The 20203-nt window shown below is 45.1% G+C and overlaps 1 protein-coding gene across 2 annotated transcripts in view; it reads left to right on the top strand.

Annotated features, from left to right (window-relative positions):
* The window catches only part of unc13c (unc-13 homolog C (C. elegans)), a 640043-nt gene that overhangs the window by 46324 nt on the left and 573516 nt on the right, over positions 1-20203 (top strand). For both annotated transcript variants that reach the window (XM_078241487.1, XM_078241486.1), the window contains exon 3: positions 17202-17301. In XM_078241487.1, the coding sequence (XP_078097613.1) occupies positions 17202-17301 (100 nt within the window). The remainder of the gene's footprint in view (positions 1-17201; positions 17302-20203) is intronic.

The following is a 20203-nucleotide window of genomic DNA, read 5'->3' as shown; positions in this document are numbered from 1 at the left end:
TGTATGATCAGTAATATTCCCAAGGGATCTGTACTGGGGTCTGTGTTTCAACATACTATATGAATGTCTTGATGTAAGATTAGAGAGTTATATACCTAAGTTTTCAGATGACGCTCAGTTAGGAGACTGAGTTAAGAGACAAAGTAGGTTATGTGGATTGAAACAGAGATTTACAAAGAAGGTGGCACAGTGGTTAGCACTGCTGCCCCACCGCTTCAATTCCAGCTTCGGAAACCTATGCAGACATTCTCCCCGTGTCTGCATAGGTTTCCTCCGGGTGATCCAGTTTTCTCCCACCCTCCAAAAATATGTGGGTTAGGTGGATTGGCTATGCTAAATTGCCCCTTAGTCTCAGGGGATTAGAAGGGTAAATACGTGAGGCTACTGGGATAGGACCTGGGTGGGACTGTGGTCAGTGCAGACTCAATGGGCTGAATGGCCTCCTTCTGCACTGTAGGGATTCTATGATTTGGACAGACACAATAGGCGGGATTTTCCGGCAGCACTCGCCCCCAAGACCAGAGCATCCTGCCTGAGGTTAGTGGACGTTTTCATTGCCCCTCACCTGCTCCGATTCCTGTGGTGGACAGGGCGGTAAAATTCCAGCCAATGGGTGGGATTTTCCGGCCGCACTCGCCCCAAGACTGGAAAATCCCGCCCGTGGTCAACGGACCTTTACATGGTCTGTGTCCCGCCTAGGAGCTGTGGAAAATCAAAGGGATTTAGGCGCCTGCAGGCGGGATGTGAAAATTCCACCTAATGGGTGGAATCCTCCATTTTATTCTCAGTGCAGTGGCAGGTGATCCCTGTGGAGATGTACCCGCTGGTCGGAAGGGCAGGAACTCACGCCCGATTCCGTGCTTGAAGCTTCATTAATTATGCGCAAGCATCTCTCTGAATCACCTGGCGGTCCGGAGCTGATTTGCCCACTTGTTGTCAGCTGGTGAGTTTGGAGGTCTGGCCGTCATATTTAAACACCTGTGCAGCACACTCATATCACTCTCCCCAGCCTGCCTGTCTGGGTCGGAGATTGCTGGCGATATGTTGTGAATGAAATGATTAAACCAGAGTAACTCTGCACTCCATTCTTTGAATTGGCGTAACGATGGCCTTTCAGTTGCTCAGGGTCAATGTGTGCAATCTGTTTGGCTACTGATGAATGGCATTCATTGTTAACCTATGACTACCCTTCTCTGACGGGATGGCAGTAATGGTGTAGCCCGTGGCCCCTTCTCTATTGCCTTCACTCTCCAAGGCTGCGTTCAGACTTTCTGCTCTGTCGATGTTGAAACTTTGTGCTGAGGACATTGAGTGCTGCCTATCCTTTTAACAGCACAGAATGAAGTTATTGGATTGCTCTTGTTTCCTGGGCAACAAGGTTCTGTCCTGTGTAATTGACCTGGATCCTGTCCACTGTAGCGGCACCAACAGGTAATGTGCACCCCAAGTAGAAGCCCCAAAGCCCAGCTTAGTGGTCCTCCCACACTTCCCCATACACTTTCCAAACAGAATCTTCCTTCAGTTTGCAACCCACCATTGTTCGAGGACTTCCAGGTGGGATGCTTCACCTTTATGACAGGATGGGGTTCAACCCTCCCTCACTGTCCGTGTGCCTCCGTTTTACCTGGAGACTCATGATGTGCAGGTACAAATGCTACCTATTATTCTCCACTAATACTACATGCTGTCGTTGTTGTGATGGAAATTCCCACCCATCATCCCTCGATCCCATCACCTGTGAGCCCATGGCCCATGTAAACATCTACCCAGTCCATCTGGAGATGTCCCCCCCCCCCCCCCCCCCCCGCCCCCACACACAACCTCCCTCATGTCTTCCCTATCCGCAGGCTGCAGATGCACCCAGTGACCATCACCATTCCCTCTGCAGTGCACTTTAGAGCCAAGCCCAGGGGCGTCGACTATAGGACAGCCCTGCACACTGAGCTGTGCACACTTTGAAGCAGGCGGCTCTTGCCCCTCCGTGCAGTTGGGGCACACCATGCGTCCAATGATTGCTGCTGTTGCATGCTGGTGCATTTCTCCTATCTCTGTGAAACTCACACAGTACCTGGACTGCTGATCATCTGTGACTCCTTTCCATTTCACAGGAGGAATGTCTGCACTCTGTGACTCCTGCCTGCCAGCCACTGAACTTAAACGGGAATCTTGACATCGTTCTCATTCCCAAAGTGTATTCAAGACAACCGTGACCCTCCCAAACCACTCCAGCCCCGACTTCCGTGTGTTGGTCCAAACCATTAGTGGCACACTAATGTGCCCCCAACCCATATTCTAGAGTCTGTGTACAACCCCTTCCAGTAAACCATGTGGTATCCCTTTGTTTCATGCAGCTCTGTCAGGTCCAGCTTCCCTGCCCTCTGTCTTCCCTCTGCCTTCCATTGTTCCTCATCTTCGTTTACCTCCTTGTCCCTCTGCCTGCCATTGTGCCCTCTCGGCCTTCACCTACCTCCCTTTCACAGCCCTCCTTCCACATTGCCCCCCCCCCCCCCCTTTGTGTTTGTCCTCCCCCACACCCCTCACCTTGGTTGAGCTTTAGTCTGTTGGAGTGGGGGTTGCTTGGAGGACACACTCTGGTCTGAGGCTGACGTGATTTCCTGCTGGCATGACACAAGATTGGAAGGCATGACAAGATTTCAATAAGCAGCTCTATTAGCGAGCAATTCTGAAATGCCAATGGACTTCACGCCTGCAGGCAGTGGGAGAAAGGACCCACCGTTGACTTGCCAGTGGGAGAATTTCAAACTGTTTTTGCGTCGGCTGGTTTCCAACTATTTGGCTCCCACTGGATTCTCCACCTCCGCCTGCCACCAAACCCACCACAGAATTCCGCCCAATGAGTGGGCTGATATTTAAGTGATGTGACGTCCATCTTGGATCTAAGAAAACGGAATCTCGTCTTATTGGTCCAAAGATGTGTGGGTTGGATGGATTGGCTATGCTAACTTGCCCCATGGTGTCCAAAGATGTGTCGGTTAGGGGAATTAACTGGTTACGGGGATAGGGTAGGGGAGAGGGCCTGGGTAAGATACCCTGTCGGAGAATCGGTGTCGACTTGATGGGCCGAATGGCCTCTACTTCACTATTGAGATTCTACGATAAACTAGGAGCTGTGGAAAATCAAAGGGATTTAGGCGCCCAAATACACAAATCATTAAAATGTTTTTGCATAGCCACGAAAAGTAATCAAAGAGGGTAATGGGATATTGGCCTTTGTCTCAAGGGTGTTGAATTAAGAAATGAGGAAGTTGTTCTTCTGGTAGAGAAATCCTGAACCCTGAGTGATAGATTTATGTTGTCTCAACAAATCAAGGAATTTGGACTAAAGGCCAGTAGAGGGAGTTAACCTACAGATCAGAAATGATCTGGACGGCACGATGGCACAGTGGTTAGCACTACTGCCTCACAGTGCCAGGGACCCGGGTTCAATTCCTGGCTTGAGTCACTGTCTGCATGTTCTCCCCATGTCTGCATGGGTTTCCTCCCACAGTCCAAAGATGTGCGGGTTAGGTGGATTGGCCATACTAAATTGACCCTTAGTGTCAGGGGGACTAGCTAGCGTGGATGAGTGGGGATGGGCCTGGTTGGGATTGTGGTCAGTGCAGTCGTGATGGGCCGAATGGCCTCCTTCTGCACTGTAGGAGTCTCTGATTCTATAATTGAATGTTGGAACGGTTTTGAGGGGATGAAAGGCCGATGCTGTTCCAATCTCTCATCACTCACCACTGTTTGAGACTAAACCTCCAAGTAAGTTAGGAAGCTTATTTATTAGTCACAAGTAGGCTTAACACTGCAATGGGGCTACTGTGTAAACCCCCTAGTCGCCACACTCTGGCGCTTGTTCAGGTACACTGAGGGAGAATCTAGCATGGGCAAAAAGAGGCTGTTTGTAACATCAAATTTTTATTTAACCCCAAAGGTTTCATCCCACATCCTCTCTGTCACAAAGCCTGCTTACTGCCATTTTTGTTAAAATTACCTACCATGGACCATCCCTCAATCCACTTGCTGCTGAGGCTCCTTTGCAGCATCAACTAATTTATTGTTCTCCCAGCTGGCCCGCACTTTCCAGTTACTCCACCTCTCCGAAATTCTGCTGTTGGCATCCAGTTGCTCAACAAACCTGCTTCACTCATTACTCCTGTCCCTGGTCGACGCCTAGCTTTGTTATAAAATCAGCTTTGTCGTAACTGATTTCACAAGCCGGAATAAATAAATTGATACTTGTCATTAATTTTGGTTCTTGAGTCTTGGGTCTTTTGCCATTTCAGGTTTCTCAGTATCTCCATCTTCCATCCACTCATTTTAATGGACTGAATAAAACTGGCGGGAATCTACGACTCCCTAAGTTATGTTTCCTCTGGGCATCATTCCTTATTTGGATGTGAGTCCATCAGTAACCACTTAAGTGTTTAGTATTCCAATGTACTCCAACTCTTTAACATTTAAGAATTAAGAAATATTAAACTTATCTGGTAGTTCACTTCACAGGGATCACAGGATCCCCACAGTGCAGAAGGAGGCCACTCTGCCCATCGAGTCTGCACCCACAACAATCCCACCCAGGCCCTATCCCCGTAACCCCACATATTTGCCCCATTAATCCCTCTAACCTATGCATCCCGGGACACTAAGGGGCAATTCAGCATGGCCTAATCCACCTAACCCGCACATCTTTGGACTGTGGGAGGAAACCGGAGCACCCGGAGGAAACCCACGCAGACACGGTGAGAACATGCAAACTCCACACAGTCAGTGACCCGAGCCGGGAATCGAACCCAGGTCCCTGGAGCTGTGAGACAGCAGTGCTAACCACCGTGCCACACTACTGTCCTTTTTTAAGGCCTTCCTTTTTGTTTCAGACAAAATATGAACTAAAATTGATGAAAACTGTTGTAACATAAAGTAAATGTGGAGTCTTTCGCTGATAAAACTTATCGTGAATCCAGTTTGTTTGGCAGTGGAAGTCTTCAAGCTGGAATACGAACTTCTCATTGATTTTAAAACGTTCAATATTTGACTGGTGGCATTGCGCCAAGTGCAGATGCAGATCAACATTATTCAGAATATGACTAATTCTATTTGAAATATGCACTTGTGCCTTTGGGGAATAAATTAACTTATGCATTTAGCTTTTAATGGTCGGAGATATAGTTGCACAATAACTCCAAAAGAAATACTTTCAAATGGGTTTGCCCAAAAACAGTAATAAATAAATCATATTGAATTTGATTTGTACCTGCACTGTTCATCTATTAGCATAACTCAGCAAAGACTTGAAAATGCACTTTTATGTTTAATATAACAAAGATGTGTGGGCTAGGTTGATTGGCCATGATAAATTGCCCCTTAGTGTCAGGGGGATTAGCAGAGTAAATATGTGGGGTTATGAGGATAGGGCCTGGGTGGGATTGTTGTCAGCGCAGGATTGATGGGCCGAATGGCCTCCTTCTGCAGATGGTCCCCACCAATGGGGAGCAAAGATGATGGCCTTGCCGGTGGGACCGGAGGCCCTTGGGGCCCCCGGGTGGTCAGGGACAGGGCCAGGCAGTGCCCATTGGGCAGTCCCAGGATGGCATTACCAGCCTGGCACCCTGGCACTGCCCAACAGGCATGGAGCAGTGCCAAGGGGGTAAAGCCTGAGGGGGGCATGGCTTGAAGGGGCAAGCCTCTGAAGGGGCGGGGCCATGACGGGTAGGGCAGGGGGCAGCTCTATAGAGGAGGGGTAGGGAAGGAGTACTCTGCATCGGGGAAGGTGGGGGTGAGCCAGGGCGATGATCGGGGCGGGGCATGTTGGGGAGTGGTGATGTCCAGGGCGGCGATGGGTGGGGTGTGGTTTTGCGATATCCGGGGCAGCAATTGGGGTGAGTGGGTAGGGGTGGCAATGTCCGGGGTGGGGACTGGGGTGGGTTGGGGGGGGGGGCGGGTGGTGATGTGGAGAGAGCTGGAGGGTGGGGTGACAGTAGATCTCCAGGTGCACTGCATACATTGTGCACACAGTACACTAGGAAATCGGGGAGCCTGTGCAATGGCGCCCCTAGTGTTCAGCAGCCGGCTTCCTGTGAGATTAGGCTCTGCCCTCCTGGCGAGAATCACATCTGGGCTCTTTTTTTTCTAAGTGCCGTACGATTGCGATGGAGAACTCCCCCAAAACATTGGTGCGATTCTCTCCCGTTTTAATGCTCATTCAGCACTTAGAATTTTTTTGGTAATATCACCCCCAAGAATTTTAGTTTTACAGAGATTTACAATCTTACCCTCGAACTGCTTCTCTTTGTGCTCCCCTTTGCCCTACCCTGCTACACTACTTCTAGCTTTATTGCTCTTTGTTCAAACATGAATGGGTAGTTGAGTGGCTCTCTTTAAACTACTCCAGTTAAAATGCCAAGTTCCTGACACAGGGTTATTCTCCAGCGAGGGGTTTTTGGAGATTTACAATACCATATAGGAAATTTTATGTGTCCGATTTACCGCTTAATTCAGAATTTTCCAAGCGTTTCTTCGATAGCACATCCAAATAGATTTTCAGCTGAGGAGGAGTTCATGATGGGTGACTCAAATCAGTTTTGCAAAAGCTTTGGGAAAATATCATTTATCTTTTTTTACTTGCGTCATGCCCAGTTCGGGAATGAAGATATAACAAACTTTAACTCTATATATTTTTTAAAAAGTGAACACCAAAAGCTGTTGAAAGTGGCTGTTGCCTACCTCAGGGGAGGCGATGGTCTAGAGGTATTATTGCTGGGCTATTAATCCAGAAACTCAGCTAATGTTCTGGGGACCCGGGTTCAAATCTCACCATGGCAGGTAGTGGAATTTGAATTCAATAAAAAAAACTCCGGAATTAAAAAGCTACTGATGACCATGAAACCATTGGCGATTGTCGGAAAAACCCATCTGGTTCACTAGGGAGGGAAATCTGCCGTCCTTGCCTGGTCTGGCCTACATGTGACACCAGAGTCACAGCAATGTGGTTGACTCTCAACTGCCCTCAGGCAACTAGGGATGGGAAATAAATGTTGGCTCAGCCAACAAAGCCAAGTCCCATAATCGAATTTTTAAAAAATGTTTATTACCTGATTTTAAAAATATAACAGCAGAAGATGTTCTCAAACTAAGACCATCGGAAACACCACCTAAGCCATCAAACCAGCTGCAGGCCAACTACACAGCCAAGGTAATATACAGTTTTCCTTGAAAATTCACCTGGGAGTTGACCTTCCTTGAAATTCAGCTTTAAGAAGCCTAACAGCTTATTGAGAATTCTCTGCTCCAGTCCAGCTAATGTGTCAGTTCATCCTAGAAACTACAGGCCTGCTACGAAAAAGACTGAAGTAATTCCAGATGAAATAGTGTATAGAATAATATATATCTGGATATAATCTTTGTGTATCTTTGTGTGATGGTGTGTGTAAGAGGTCACGTTTAAACCGCTGGTCAAATGTATGCTAGTTTATAATCTTGATTTTTAAATTCTTAAAAGCTTGCTGCTGCAAATCATTTAAATTGGGACAAATCACAGAAGAAAAGAAAACACACTAACCTCAGATATTAAAACACTTAAGTCATAGAAAACAATAAAACACTTGCGTTCCTTGACACATGTCAGTCCAGAATGGCATTGGTTATTGCTTCTAGTTTAATTTTGGTAACATAGATGCTTTAGAATTACCGGTGTTTTCGTTTATTGGTTTAGTCTATTTATTAGTTTATTTTATTGTGTCACAACTAGGCTTGCATTAACACTGCAATGAATTTACTGTGAAAATCCCCTACTCGCCACACTCTGGTGCCTGTTCGGGTACACCGAGGGAGAATTTAGCATGGCCAATGCACCTAACCAGCACGTCTTTCAGACTGTGGGAGGAAACCGGAGCACCCGGAGGAAACCCATGCAGACACGGGGAGAATGTGCAGACTCCGCACAGACAGTGACCCAAGCCAAGAATTGAACCTGGGTCTTTGGTGCTGTGAGGCAGCAATGCCAACCACTCACCAACTCTTACAGATGTATTATAAAAAGCATTCTTTCTGGTTGTATCACAGCTTGGTATGGCTCCTGCTCTGCTCAAGACCGCAAGAAACTACAAAAGGTTGTGAATGTCGCCCAATCCATCACGCAAACTAGCCTCCCATCCATTGACTCTGTCTACACTTCCCACTGCTTCATCAAAGCAGCCAGCATAATTAAGGACCCTACACACCCCGGACATTCTCTCTTCCACCTTCTTCTGTTGGGAAAAAGGTACAAAAGTCACGTACCAACCAACACAAGAACAGCTTCTTCCCTGCTGCCATCAGTCTTTTGACTACCTTGCATTAAGTTGATCTTTCTCTACACCCTAGCTATAACTGTAACACTACAGTCTGCACTCTCATTTCCTTCTCTATGAACGATATGCTTTGTCTGTATAGTGCATAAGAAACTATACTTTTCACTGTATACTTATACATGTGACAATAATAAATCAAATCAAATCTAAATCACTGTACCACTGTCCCATCCATGGTTTAGTGGAGTCGGATTTGGCTTCCTTGTCTGGGATACACCCAGGACTCCATCCTTGGCCCTTTTCAATAGTGATATGTTAAACCTTGGTGACTTCATGCAGTGCCCTGGAATCAGCAATGCTTCATGGACACCAACAGTAATCAGCTTGAGCTATCTCGATCCCATTATCCTTTTTAGCTTCATTACATTTGTTGTAGTATAAAATAATGAGTGAAATGTTTTCCTTATTCATTCATGGGACAAGCATTTATTGCTCATCCTGAATAGCCCTTGAGAAGGTGGTGGTGAGCTGCCTTCTTGAATCGCTGCTGTCCACACGCTGTGGGTTGACCCACAATGCCGTCAGGGAGGGAATTTCAGGATTTTGACCCAGCGACTGCGAAGGAACGGTGATACATTTCCAAGTCAGGATGGTGAGCGGCTTGGAAGGGAACTTGCAGGTGGTGGTGTTCCCATGTATCTGCTACCATTGTCCTTCTTCTCGATGGAAGTTGTTGTGGGTTTGGAAAGTGCTATCTATGGATCTTTGATGAATGAAGTGATCATATTTGGGCTGGAATGGGATTGATAAAGGTCAGAAATTGCATTCCAGGACTGAGAATACTTGTGAGATGGGATAATCGGTTTTAGAAATTTCCATTTATTAAGTTTTCATTTTTGTTTTGGATACTAAGTCAGGGGGAAAACTACAAGCTGCTCCTCCACCCTAATATATCACTTTGAAAGTAACAAAAATCATGTCTGGAGGAATGCAGGTGTTGCATCGTACCTGTGACAATGCATCATACAGCATTCGGTATTTGCCATGTTAGCATCATGCAAGTGATGTATGTGCATCTCTGACATAAACTATAAGCAGGAAAAATGGAAGGGCATTCAGTTTGGATGTTCTTAAGCGTTGTTGCTCTTTGGGTGGTGTTCTTGGGACAATATTCTGTATAATTCGGCAAACTTTCATTCGTAGTGTGTTATGAAGTAAGGCCATCGAAGGAGAGCTGGATTGGGACATATACCAAGGCGTTGTTTATTAAAAGACGTAGGAGCAGAAGTAGGCCATTCGGCCCATCGAGTCTGCTCTGCCATTCACCTGATATAATCCTCAACTCCTTTTTCCTACCTTATCCCCATAACCCTTGACTCCCTTACTGATTAAAATCTATCTCAGCCTTGAACATACTAAACGACCTGGCCTCTAAAATCCTCTGCGGCAAAGAATTCCACAGATTCACTACCCTCTGAGAGAAGTAATTCATAGAACATAGAACATAGAACAGAATTCCTCCTTATCTCTGTCTTAAATGAGTGACTTCTTACTCTAAGGTCATGCCCTCAGCTCCTGGACTTTCCCACAAAGGGAAAGCAAGATTAGGATTGATGCCCAGCAATATTCATTATCCTCTCTTGGATCAGTTGAAGTAGTTGGATTTGCAATGATGAATAGAGCAACCTCAAAATCCCTTGGCTGGGGAAGGCATTTATGTAACTCAAATTGGATGAGGGTGGGGAAACATGATTCTGCCATATTTCACTCCCTTTTTTTAAATGTTGTAAAAGTTCTGAAGGGGTGGGATGATGCGAGGTGGGCACTCTTTGTAATAGACGCTCACTCCCATGCTGATGGTAGGGGAGATGTTACCAGCTAGGAATCCCAGCTGTTGGACCTCCTTAGCCCCTAAATTGTAATGCACAAATACTGTATTGTTATTGCCACCATTATGCACTGGTGAAAGTGGGACCCACAGTGCCAAAAATTCACAGAATTCACAAAATCCCTACAGTACAGAAGGAGCCACGGCCCATCGAGTTTGCACCGACTCTCTGAAAGGACATCTTATCCAGGTCCACCCCCGTCCTATCACCGTAACTGCACACATTTACAATGTCTAATCCACCCTAACCTGCACATCTTTGTTCACTGAGGGGCAGTTTACCATGGCCAATCCACCTAACCCGCACATCTTTGGAGTGTGGGAGGAAACTGGAGCACCCGGAGGAATCCCACGCAGACACAGGGAGAACGTGCAGACTTGGCACAGACAGTGGCCCAAGCCGGGAATTGAACCCGGGGGGGGGGAGGAGGTGCAAACTCCACACAGATAGTTACCCAAGGCTGGAATTGAGCCTTGGAGTGCGAGGCAGCAGTGCTAACCACTGTGCCACCAATTGATTGCTGACCATAAAGATTCTCTATTGAGTGGGGAGCTGACACACTGGTTACAAAGTTGTGGGGGACCTGTCTGCAGTCGCAGTGATCAGTTGATATTCCTTCAGACATGTCTGCTCTGGCCTGAGGCCCATCCGACTCCGGTTAGAGGACAGCAGTTTGGATCATTGATCTGAGGCAATTGATCATGGATCTGAAACAAGGCGCAAGAGGTATCCTGTGGGAAACCGGCAGTAAGCTACAAGATAGATTTCTTTGGAAATAATTTTCAAAATGCATCCCTGATAGATTGCACTGTTTTACGTTTCAAATGTAGCCTTCTGAGAACATGATTTGGTGACACCTTGTGGCCAAAATGTGCACATTTCAATGAGGATCTACTATTGGGACCTGTAAAAAAAATCAAACGAGTTTAAAGTTTATTTATTAGTATCACAAGTAGGCTTACATTAACGCTGCAATGAAGTTACTGTGAAAATCCCCTAGTCGCCACCCTGCAGCACCTGTTTGGGTACACTGAGGGAGAATTTAGCACAGCCAATGCACCCTAACCAGCACGTCTTTCGGACTGTGGGAGGAAACTGGAGCACCTGGAGGAAACCCATGCAGACGCAGGGAGAACGTACAGACTTGGCACAGACAGTGGCCCAAGCCGGGAATTGAACCCGGGTCCCTAGCGCTGTGAGGCAGCAGTGCTAACCACTCTGTCACCGTGCCGCCCTGAAATAAGAACGAGGATATAAGCCCAGGTAAATGCTTATGGCCAATATGGGGATTGAACTTGGCGTTATTAGCACCGCACTCTAACCATCTGAGCCAACCGGCAAGTGGTAAACAATTTACAACTTTTCATATTTTTCACAGGATGTGGGCATCACTAGCTGGGCCAGCGTTTATTGCCCATTCTTAATCGCCCTTGAGAGTTGTCTGCCTTCCTGACCGTCTTTTTTTTTAAAGTAGTGAGCACTGATAGCATCTGGGTGATCAATTCAGTAGCAGTGGCATGGTTGTCAATTCAACGAGGAAGGCAGATTTGACTGGGTGGTGATAAATCCCATTAGGCTTAACTGACCAGCTCAGATAGAGCAGAACATTGTTCCTCATCGGTCTAAACCACTAATTGTCAAGGCACAGATCAGTTCATGTTAGACGTGAATTGGCTGCACAGCAAATCTGAAGCAAGTTTGCCGAAATGGATTTCAGACTAAATAAAACATTACTTGTTGGAAAATAACATCATCGGAAAGGCGGAACAGAAAACCAGTCTTCCAGAAATGTGAGCATTTGGTTTCAAAAAGTTCAAACGTGGAAGTGGAATTAAATTGAGCAGTAATTCTTTTTGGGGCTTTTGCACAATTTTTAAAAAAAATTGTGATTAAAATTTTAAATGTTAGTTGTTGATGGTTTTGATTGATATTAATACAATTCCAATTGGTTTTAATTGATATTAAATACAATTACTGCATCCATTTCAGGTTTGTTTTGTTTTATTGCTGTTATTATCTGGTCATTAGTTTATTGCTGACTGGGGGAACTTGCTACGCACAAGTTGACTGTTACATTTAATTGGCTGTAAATAATGTTGGGATGTCCCGAGGTTATGAAGGCGCTTTCCAAACACAAACCCTTCATTAATCATCATTAGAAAACCCAATCCTGCATTGGAACTCTCAGGTCACTTTCTCTTCCCACACCCTATTTCAGTTTTTTTAAGTGGAATGTTACTCTTTTCTTTAATATCGTTCCATTTATTTACTCCTTCAGTTTTGAAGTTGAATGACTCTCACTTGCTTTCTGCTAAAAGCGCCTTGATACTGTTGTTTTCTTTGAATTGAGAGGGAAGCAATAATTTCTTAGGTGGTGTTCATCAGCTAAAAACTAACTCACATTCTGAAAGTTGACACTTTGGCGTCATAGAATCCCGATAGTGCAGAAAGAAGCAATTCAGCCCATCGAGTCTGCACGCCCCGACTCTCTGACAGAGCACCTTACCCAGGCCTTATCCCCGTAACCCCAAGTATTTACCCCGCTAATCCCCCTAACTTACACATCTTGGGATACTAAAGGACAATTCAGCATAGCCAATCCACCTAACCTGCACATCTTTGGATTGTGGGAGGAAACCGGAGCACCCGGAGGAAACCCACGCAGACACGGGGAGAACGTGCAAACTCCACACAGACACTCGGAGAAGGCTGGAATTAATTTGGCGCTGTGAGGCAACAGTGCTAACCAATGTGCCACCTTATCAACGTAACAAGGTCAATTTTTGACAGTACAGCATTTTGCCTCAACTGATTGGGACACTGCTAAAATATATACTCCCAGCAACCTCACCATATAGATATGTAAACGTGTATGTTCCACCCGAATTCTTAATAAAGTGGGCTTTCTGTCTCATCTTCCTTCATTGTCTGGTCCTTCTATCTGTTCCATGCAACAGCCAATAGGGGCAAATTACACACTAAGAACAGTTTATTACAAACCATCATATATTCATAGAAACCCTACAGCACAGAAAGAGGCCATTCGGCCCATCGAGTCTGCACCAACCACAATCCCACCCAGGCCCTACCCCCATATCTCTATATATTTACCCACTAATCCCTCTAACCTATGCATCTCAGAACACTAAGGGCAATTTTAGCATGGCCAATCAACCTAACCCGCACATCTTTGGACTGTGGGAGGAAACCGGAGCACCCGGAGGAAACCAACACAGACACGAAGAGAATGTGCAAACTCTACACAGACAGTGACCCAAGCCGGGAATTGAACCCAGGTCCCTGGAGTTGTGAAGCAGCAGTGCTAACCACTGTGCTACCATGCATATTGATGCATACTAGCTGGTATTCATCCTTCGTTTAGTTTTGATCACAATAATATTCACATTTCATTTTACACTGATCAGTGACTGCAAAGGATAATATACAAGATTTAATTTCAGCAATCTTAACGTATTTCACAATTTATTTGAAAATGTATTATTCATAGAATCAAAGTATTTCTCATGTCCTCAGTTCATTCTTGTATTAGTGCCCAAATCCTATCATCCTATTTGGTCTGTTTTTATGTACATGTTTTTCCTAATGTGACTTATTAATTTTCCATCATTGACATTACATGTAAAATAAGTGTGTTGAGTGACCATCCACTGAGATAATAACAGCCATCTCTAGATAGAGTTCTATAAAGGTGAAGCAAGGTGTGTGTTATAATCTTACCAAGACCGGTCTTCTGTCACCAATCACACTTTATTTACAATGTGCTCGGAATGCCGATGAGCTGCTACAGAGTGCAGATCGGTCCCAAGTCTATCGACTGCTGGTCAGAGTGGAGCCAGCTGGTTTTAAACTCCCCAGCTGCTCTTTCCCAATTGGGCGAGCCTCCACTCGCCTATTCCGGGGAGCTCGTATTCTAGGAGGCCCAAGGGAGATCTAGTGACAATCCCCTGTGGCCATCATAACACACGCCTTACTTCACCTTTATAGAACTCTAATCTAGAGATGGCTGTTGTTATGTCAGTGGATGGTCACTTAACACACTTATTTTGCAGGTAATGCAAATGATGGAAAATTAATAAGTCACATTAGGAAAAACATACACATAAAAACAGACCAAATAGGATGATAGGACTTGGACACAAATACATGCAACAAACTGAGGACATGAGAAATACTTTGATTCTGTGAATAATACATTTTCAAATAAACTGTGAAATGTCCAAAGATGTGCGGGTGGCCATGCACAATTGCCCCTTAGTGTCAGGGGGACTAGCAGGGTAAATACATAGGGTTATGGGGAAAGGGCCTGGGTGGGATTGTTGTCGATGCAGGCTCAATGGGCCAAATGGCCTCCTCCTGTACTGTATGGATTCTGTGCATTAAGATTGTAGTTGAAATTGTATATTGTCCCCTGCAATCACTAATCTGCGTAGTAAGAAGTTTCACAACACCAGGTTATAGTCCAACAGGTTTATTTGGTAGCAAATACCATTGATCACTAATCTGGGCAGAACAGTGATTGAAGCACTAAAAATTTCAAAGTGGCTTTGTTAAGATCCCACTAACTAAACAGTTCACAGCGTCTCATTATTTTAATCACGATATCAGGAATGCAATGCAACACCACCAAGTTGCTTCTCTGGAATTGGTTAAATTATAAAATTGTTGAGGGTCTAATAAAGGATAGTAAACATGATGGAAAATCAATGGGTTTACCTTTCCTATGTAAACAGTTGTTCTTCATGTTTGCCTTTCTTGCATTGTTCTTTGCAATATTAAATTGAGTTTTGAATGCACCTAATATTTCACATCTGTCTTTGCCCTCGCTGAAACTGAGTGAAGCTATATTTGGATATTCTCATTGTTCACATTCTCACCCTTCTTTACAAAATGTGGGCGGCACGGTGGCACAGTGGTTAGCACTGCTGCCTCACAGCGCCGAGGACCTGGGTTCGATTTTGGCTTGGGTCACTGTCTGTGCGGAGTCGGCACATTCTCCCCGTGTCTGCATGGGTTTCCTCCAGGTGCTCCAGTTCCCCCCTTTCAATCTGGAAGACGTGCTGGTTAGGTGCATTGGCTATGTTAAATTCTCCCTCAGTGTACCCGAACAGGCGCCGGAGTGTGGCGACCTGGGGATTCTCACAATAATTTCACTACATGTAAGCCCACTTGTGACAATAATAAATAAACTAAACAAATCCCTCATGTTACCTGTGTCCTGGTTGGTGAAGTTAAAACAAGAACACACCGGCTTTCCTTTCTGGAGAGAGTTTATTGACTTAGTTCACAGTCAACACTACTCCACACCACCAGTGTCCCAGTTTTCCCCATTTATACTATTTTGAGTTCATCAATAAAACTAAATCTTATCACCATTTATAGATATACAAATACCCATCCCCGTTTAACAATGTAATTGCCAGTAAATCATAACAGTGTAATTAATAGAACATTGCCTCGCCATACAATCTCCTCCAGCCCTTTAAGTCTGGCCTTGTGAGCATCTCCAATTTTAATTGCTGCAGCATGCTCTGGAAAGCCCTTCCTGCAGCTCTTCACCTCTTCACCTCTCCACCTCTCTTTCCTCCTTTAAGATACTGCTTAAAACCTATCTCGTTGAACAAGCTTTTGGTCATTTGACTTAATATTTCCTTATGTGGCTTAGTGTCATACTTTGTTTATAGAGTTTTCCTACAAAGTGCCTTGGGACATTTCTTTACACTAAACGTGTAGTTTAACAGGTTAACAGATGGGCTATATTAATGTATGAGACAAATAATGATATAGTGCTGACATCATGGCCGGAATTCTCTGGCGGGAGACTGGGGAATCTCGCCCCATCAGTCAGGTGGTAGATCCTTAGACCATTTTTTAAATTCATTTGTGGGACATGGGCATTACTGGCTTGGCCAGCATTTATTACCCATCCCTAGTTGCCCTTGAGAAGGTGGTGGTGAGCTGCCTTCTTGAATCGCTGCAGTCCATGTTCTGTGGATTGACCAACAATGCTGTTAGAGAGGGAATTGACCCAGCGACTGCGAAGGAACGGCGATATATTTCCAAGTCAGGATGGTGAGTGGGTTGGAGGGGTACTTGCAGGTGGTGGTGTTCCCATGCATCTGCTGCCCTTGTCCTTCTAGATGGAAGTGGCCGTGGGTTTGGAAGGTGCTATCTAAGGATCTTTGGTGAATTGCTGCAGTGCATCTTGTAGATAGTATACACTGCTGCTACTGAGCCTTGGTGGTGGAGAGGGTGGATGTTTGTAGATGTGGTGCCAGTCAAACGGGCTGCTTTGTCCTGGATGGTGTCAAGCTTCTTGAGTGTTGTTGGAGCCGCATCCATCCAGGCAAGTGGGGAGTATTCCATCACACTCCTGACTTGTGCCTTGTAGATGGTGGGTAGGCTTTGGGGAGTCAGGAGGCGAGTTACTCGCCGCAGTATTCCTAGCCTCTGACCTGTTCTTGTATGCCTAGGAGCAACATGCCTATTCTCTCGCCTGTTTAGATGTGAAACTAATAAATGAATTTTGAGCAGATACCAGAGTATAGCAACTAACCCACTATTACACCTGAAAAGTCCACAGAACAAAAGGTGCATATTTGGTGTTGAATACACTATGCTGAAAGGGCAAGGTAGTATTAGAACCAATATATGCATCTCTAACCCGATTCAATACATTTTGACACACAAAAAATACTGGAGATCTGAAATAAAACAGAAATTGTTGGTAATACTCAGCAGGTCAGGCAGCATCTGTGGAGAGGGAAACACATGAAAGGCCACTGAGGTGACATGTTAACTTTGTTCTTTTGTCGCACATCGCAACTCTTCAAAATAGCAACCTCTGATCCTAAAAAGAACATGACGTGGTTTAATTACTTCCCTTATCTTTCATTTTTGTGAACACACTGAGGATTTGATAACCTTTTAGCACATTGCGCAATGACATACGGAAGAATGCTTTTACAATGTAATGCAATTAATATTTCTTTTCATTTTCCAGACAAATTTAATACATATGTAACTCTGAAAGTTCAAAATTTGAGAAGCACCACAGTGACCAGACGAGGAAATGAACCCTGCTGGGAACAAGATTACATGTTGTAAGCTACCAATATTTTATTGCTAATCCATCTTATTGTATCGGCATGGGGCTGATGTGGGTGAAGGCTGCTGTTGTACCATAGAACTAGTCTCTGGTGGGAAAGTGTGAACAGGGTTGGCGAGAGGGAAGTGATGCTGTGTGCTGCAACTTGGATGGTGCCTGCCGGAAGGTTGCTCTGCACGTCCATGGTTATATGTGTCACTGACATCCTCTGCTAGCCACTTTGCAAGTGAACTAGGCTGCTTTCAGTTTCGAGTGCTGAGTTGGATAAAGTGGCAAAGGCAAGCTGCGATGTTTTTTAAGATTAAAAAAACCAACCTCAAACCAGGCTGGACTCAGTGTGATCTCCTGGATAACTTACCCTCTGTGACATTAAAGTACATGAGAACTAAATTGGAATGAGACTCGTGCGTTAGGTTGCCATCTTAGCATTGGCCTTTACCTGAGTTGATTTGAAAGTGGCAGTAAAACTGCAGCATTCGGATATAAAGTTTTATAATTTATTTCCAGCAGATTTTTATAAATGTGATACAGCCGAGTTTTTTAACTGGGAAAGCTGGACAGGAAGATTGTGAAATGTAAATTTTAAAAGCCTGTGTGGACTAAAATCTCCAGAATGCTTCTGCCAATCTTCCACAGTAACTTCAGTGGAATCTGTGAAATCTTAGAAAAATGGCCATATTGATTTTTTAGTAATGTTGATTTTGTTGTTTATTTCATGTTGTCCTTGGGCTTCACCTCTGAAACTATTCATATTTTAATTGTTCAATCAGCTGCCGTCGGTGCATGTTAGTTGAGGGAATTATAATGGAAACAAACTTAACTCGGACCAATGCTTACCCACATGTCAGCCTTCACTATCTGCTGGCTTAGAAAGGAGAAGGATTGAAGGAAGCATGTGGTACAGATATCGAGGATCATTCCAATCTGAATTGTCTTTACACCCCACTTAGCAAAGGGCCGCTTAAACCATACAGCTATACAATCCCTACAGCGCAGAAAGAGGCCATTTGGCCCATCGGGTCCACACTGACTCTCTGAAAGAGCATCCCACCCAGGCCCTCTCCTCCACCCTATCCCTGCAACCTTGCGCATTTACCATGGCTAATCCATCTAACCTGCACATCTTTGGACTGTGGGAGGAAACCGTAGCACCCGGAGGAAACTCACACCTACACGGGGAAAACATGGAAACTCCACACAGTCACCCAAGGCTGGAATCAAACCCGGGTCCCTGGCATTGTGAGGCAGCAGTGTTAACCACTGTGCCGCCCCTGACGTGTAATATTTGGCGATAGGAACCCAGCAATCATCCACCTTATGGAAATTTAGTCTCGTGTTGGCTGGATGTTTGATACCACAGGGCACATACATTGGCATAGTAGGAATGCAGAGCCCTGTGCCAAAACATGGGCATTTAAATTATAGGTTGTAGCAAGAATTCTCTGCATTCTCCTTCTGCAATGTGCTTACAGTGACTTGCTGTTAAATGGATTAGAATTGTTTACATTGTGCAGTTTCCTTGCAAGCCTTCTGGAGATGGTAAGTATTTTCCCCCTCAAAGCTTCTTGATCACAGATGACAGCATCCACTGCAACAGTTTGCTTTGATTCTGAAAGGCCGACCTGTCTCTCTGAATGCTGAGCACTCGTATAGTGAATGCTGACAATTTCATATTCTTTGGTAAGAGAATATTGTCTCCAGGTAGATTACTCAGACAGGGATTTTGATGTGCATACGTGAGCCACATGCGCACAGAGCTATTTTGTCTGAATATTATTCAAAATCCGGGAAGAACTGCAGCATCTGCAGAAATGTTCCTGTCTTACCCGCATCATTAACTTGAAGACAAAAAAGTGGACTAATATTATATGGTGGTGTATGTTAAATGTATCATAGAATAGAATCATAGAATCCTACAGTGCAGAAGGAGGCCATTCGTCCCATCGAGTCTGCACTGGCTACAATCTCGCCCAGGCCCTATCCCCTTAACCCCATGCATTTACCCTGCTAGTCCCCATGACACTAAAGGCCAATTTAGCAAGGCCAATCCACCTAACCTGCACATCTTTGGACTGTGGGAGGAAACCGGAGCACCCAGAGGAAACCCACGCAGACACGGGGAGAATGTGCAAACTCCACACAGGCAGTGACCCAAGCCGGGAATCAAACCCGGGTCCCTGGCGCTGTGAAGCAGCAGCGCTAACCACTGTGCCACCGTGCTGCCCATGTATTGCTGTGCATGTTAATTACATCACCAGACAATATATTACAGATATGACATGGCCATTTTCATGCTTAGTGGTTACCTGTTTAATATACAATCTTCTCAATATCACCGTTGGATCATACAGTGACAAAATTCCTATGAACGAGCCCCGATTTTGACTTGATTGGCTAGAAATCTTTAACAGGATCGTATTTTATTAACAATAGTAAAATAAAGCAGAAAATAGCATCTTAAAGGAACATGGAACTTAGCAACAGAAGCAGATCACTCGGCCCTTAGGGTGTGTGTGCTCCATCATTCAATAAGTTGGGAAAATGCTGGAATCCATCATTAAAGAAGAAATAGCAGGCCATCTGGATAAGAATGGTTCGATTAAGCAGACGCAGCATGGATTCATGAGGGGAAAGTCGTGCTTGACGAACTTGTTGGATTTTTATGAAGATGTGACTAGTGCGGTTGACGAAGGGGAACTGGTGGATGCGGTGTTTTTGGATTTCCAAAAGGCGTTTGATAAGGTGCCTCACAAAAGGTTGCTGAAGAAGATTGGGTCACACGGAGTTGGGGGTTGGCTATCCGACAGGAAGCAGAGAGTCGGAATAAATGGGTGCTTTTCTGGTTGGCAGATGGTAACTAGTGGCATGCCGCAGGGATCGGTACTGGGGCCTCAACT

The sequence above is a fragment of the Mustelus asterias genome, chromosome 24 (assembly GCF_964213995.1).
Source record: "Mustelus asterias chromosome 24, sMusAst1.hap1.1, whole genome shotgun sequence".
Lineage (NCBI taxonomy): Eukaryota > Metazoa > Chordata > Chondrichthyes > Carcharhiniformes > Triakidae > Mustelus > Mustelus asterias.
Note: the sequence above shows the minus strand (reverse complement) of the source record. Positions and strands in the feature narration are given on the sequence as shown.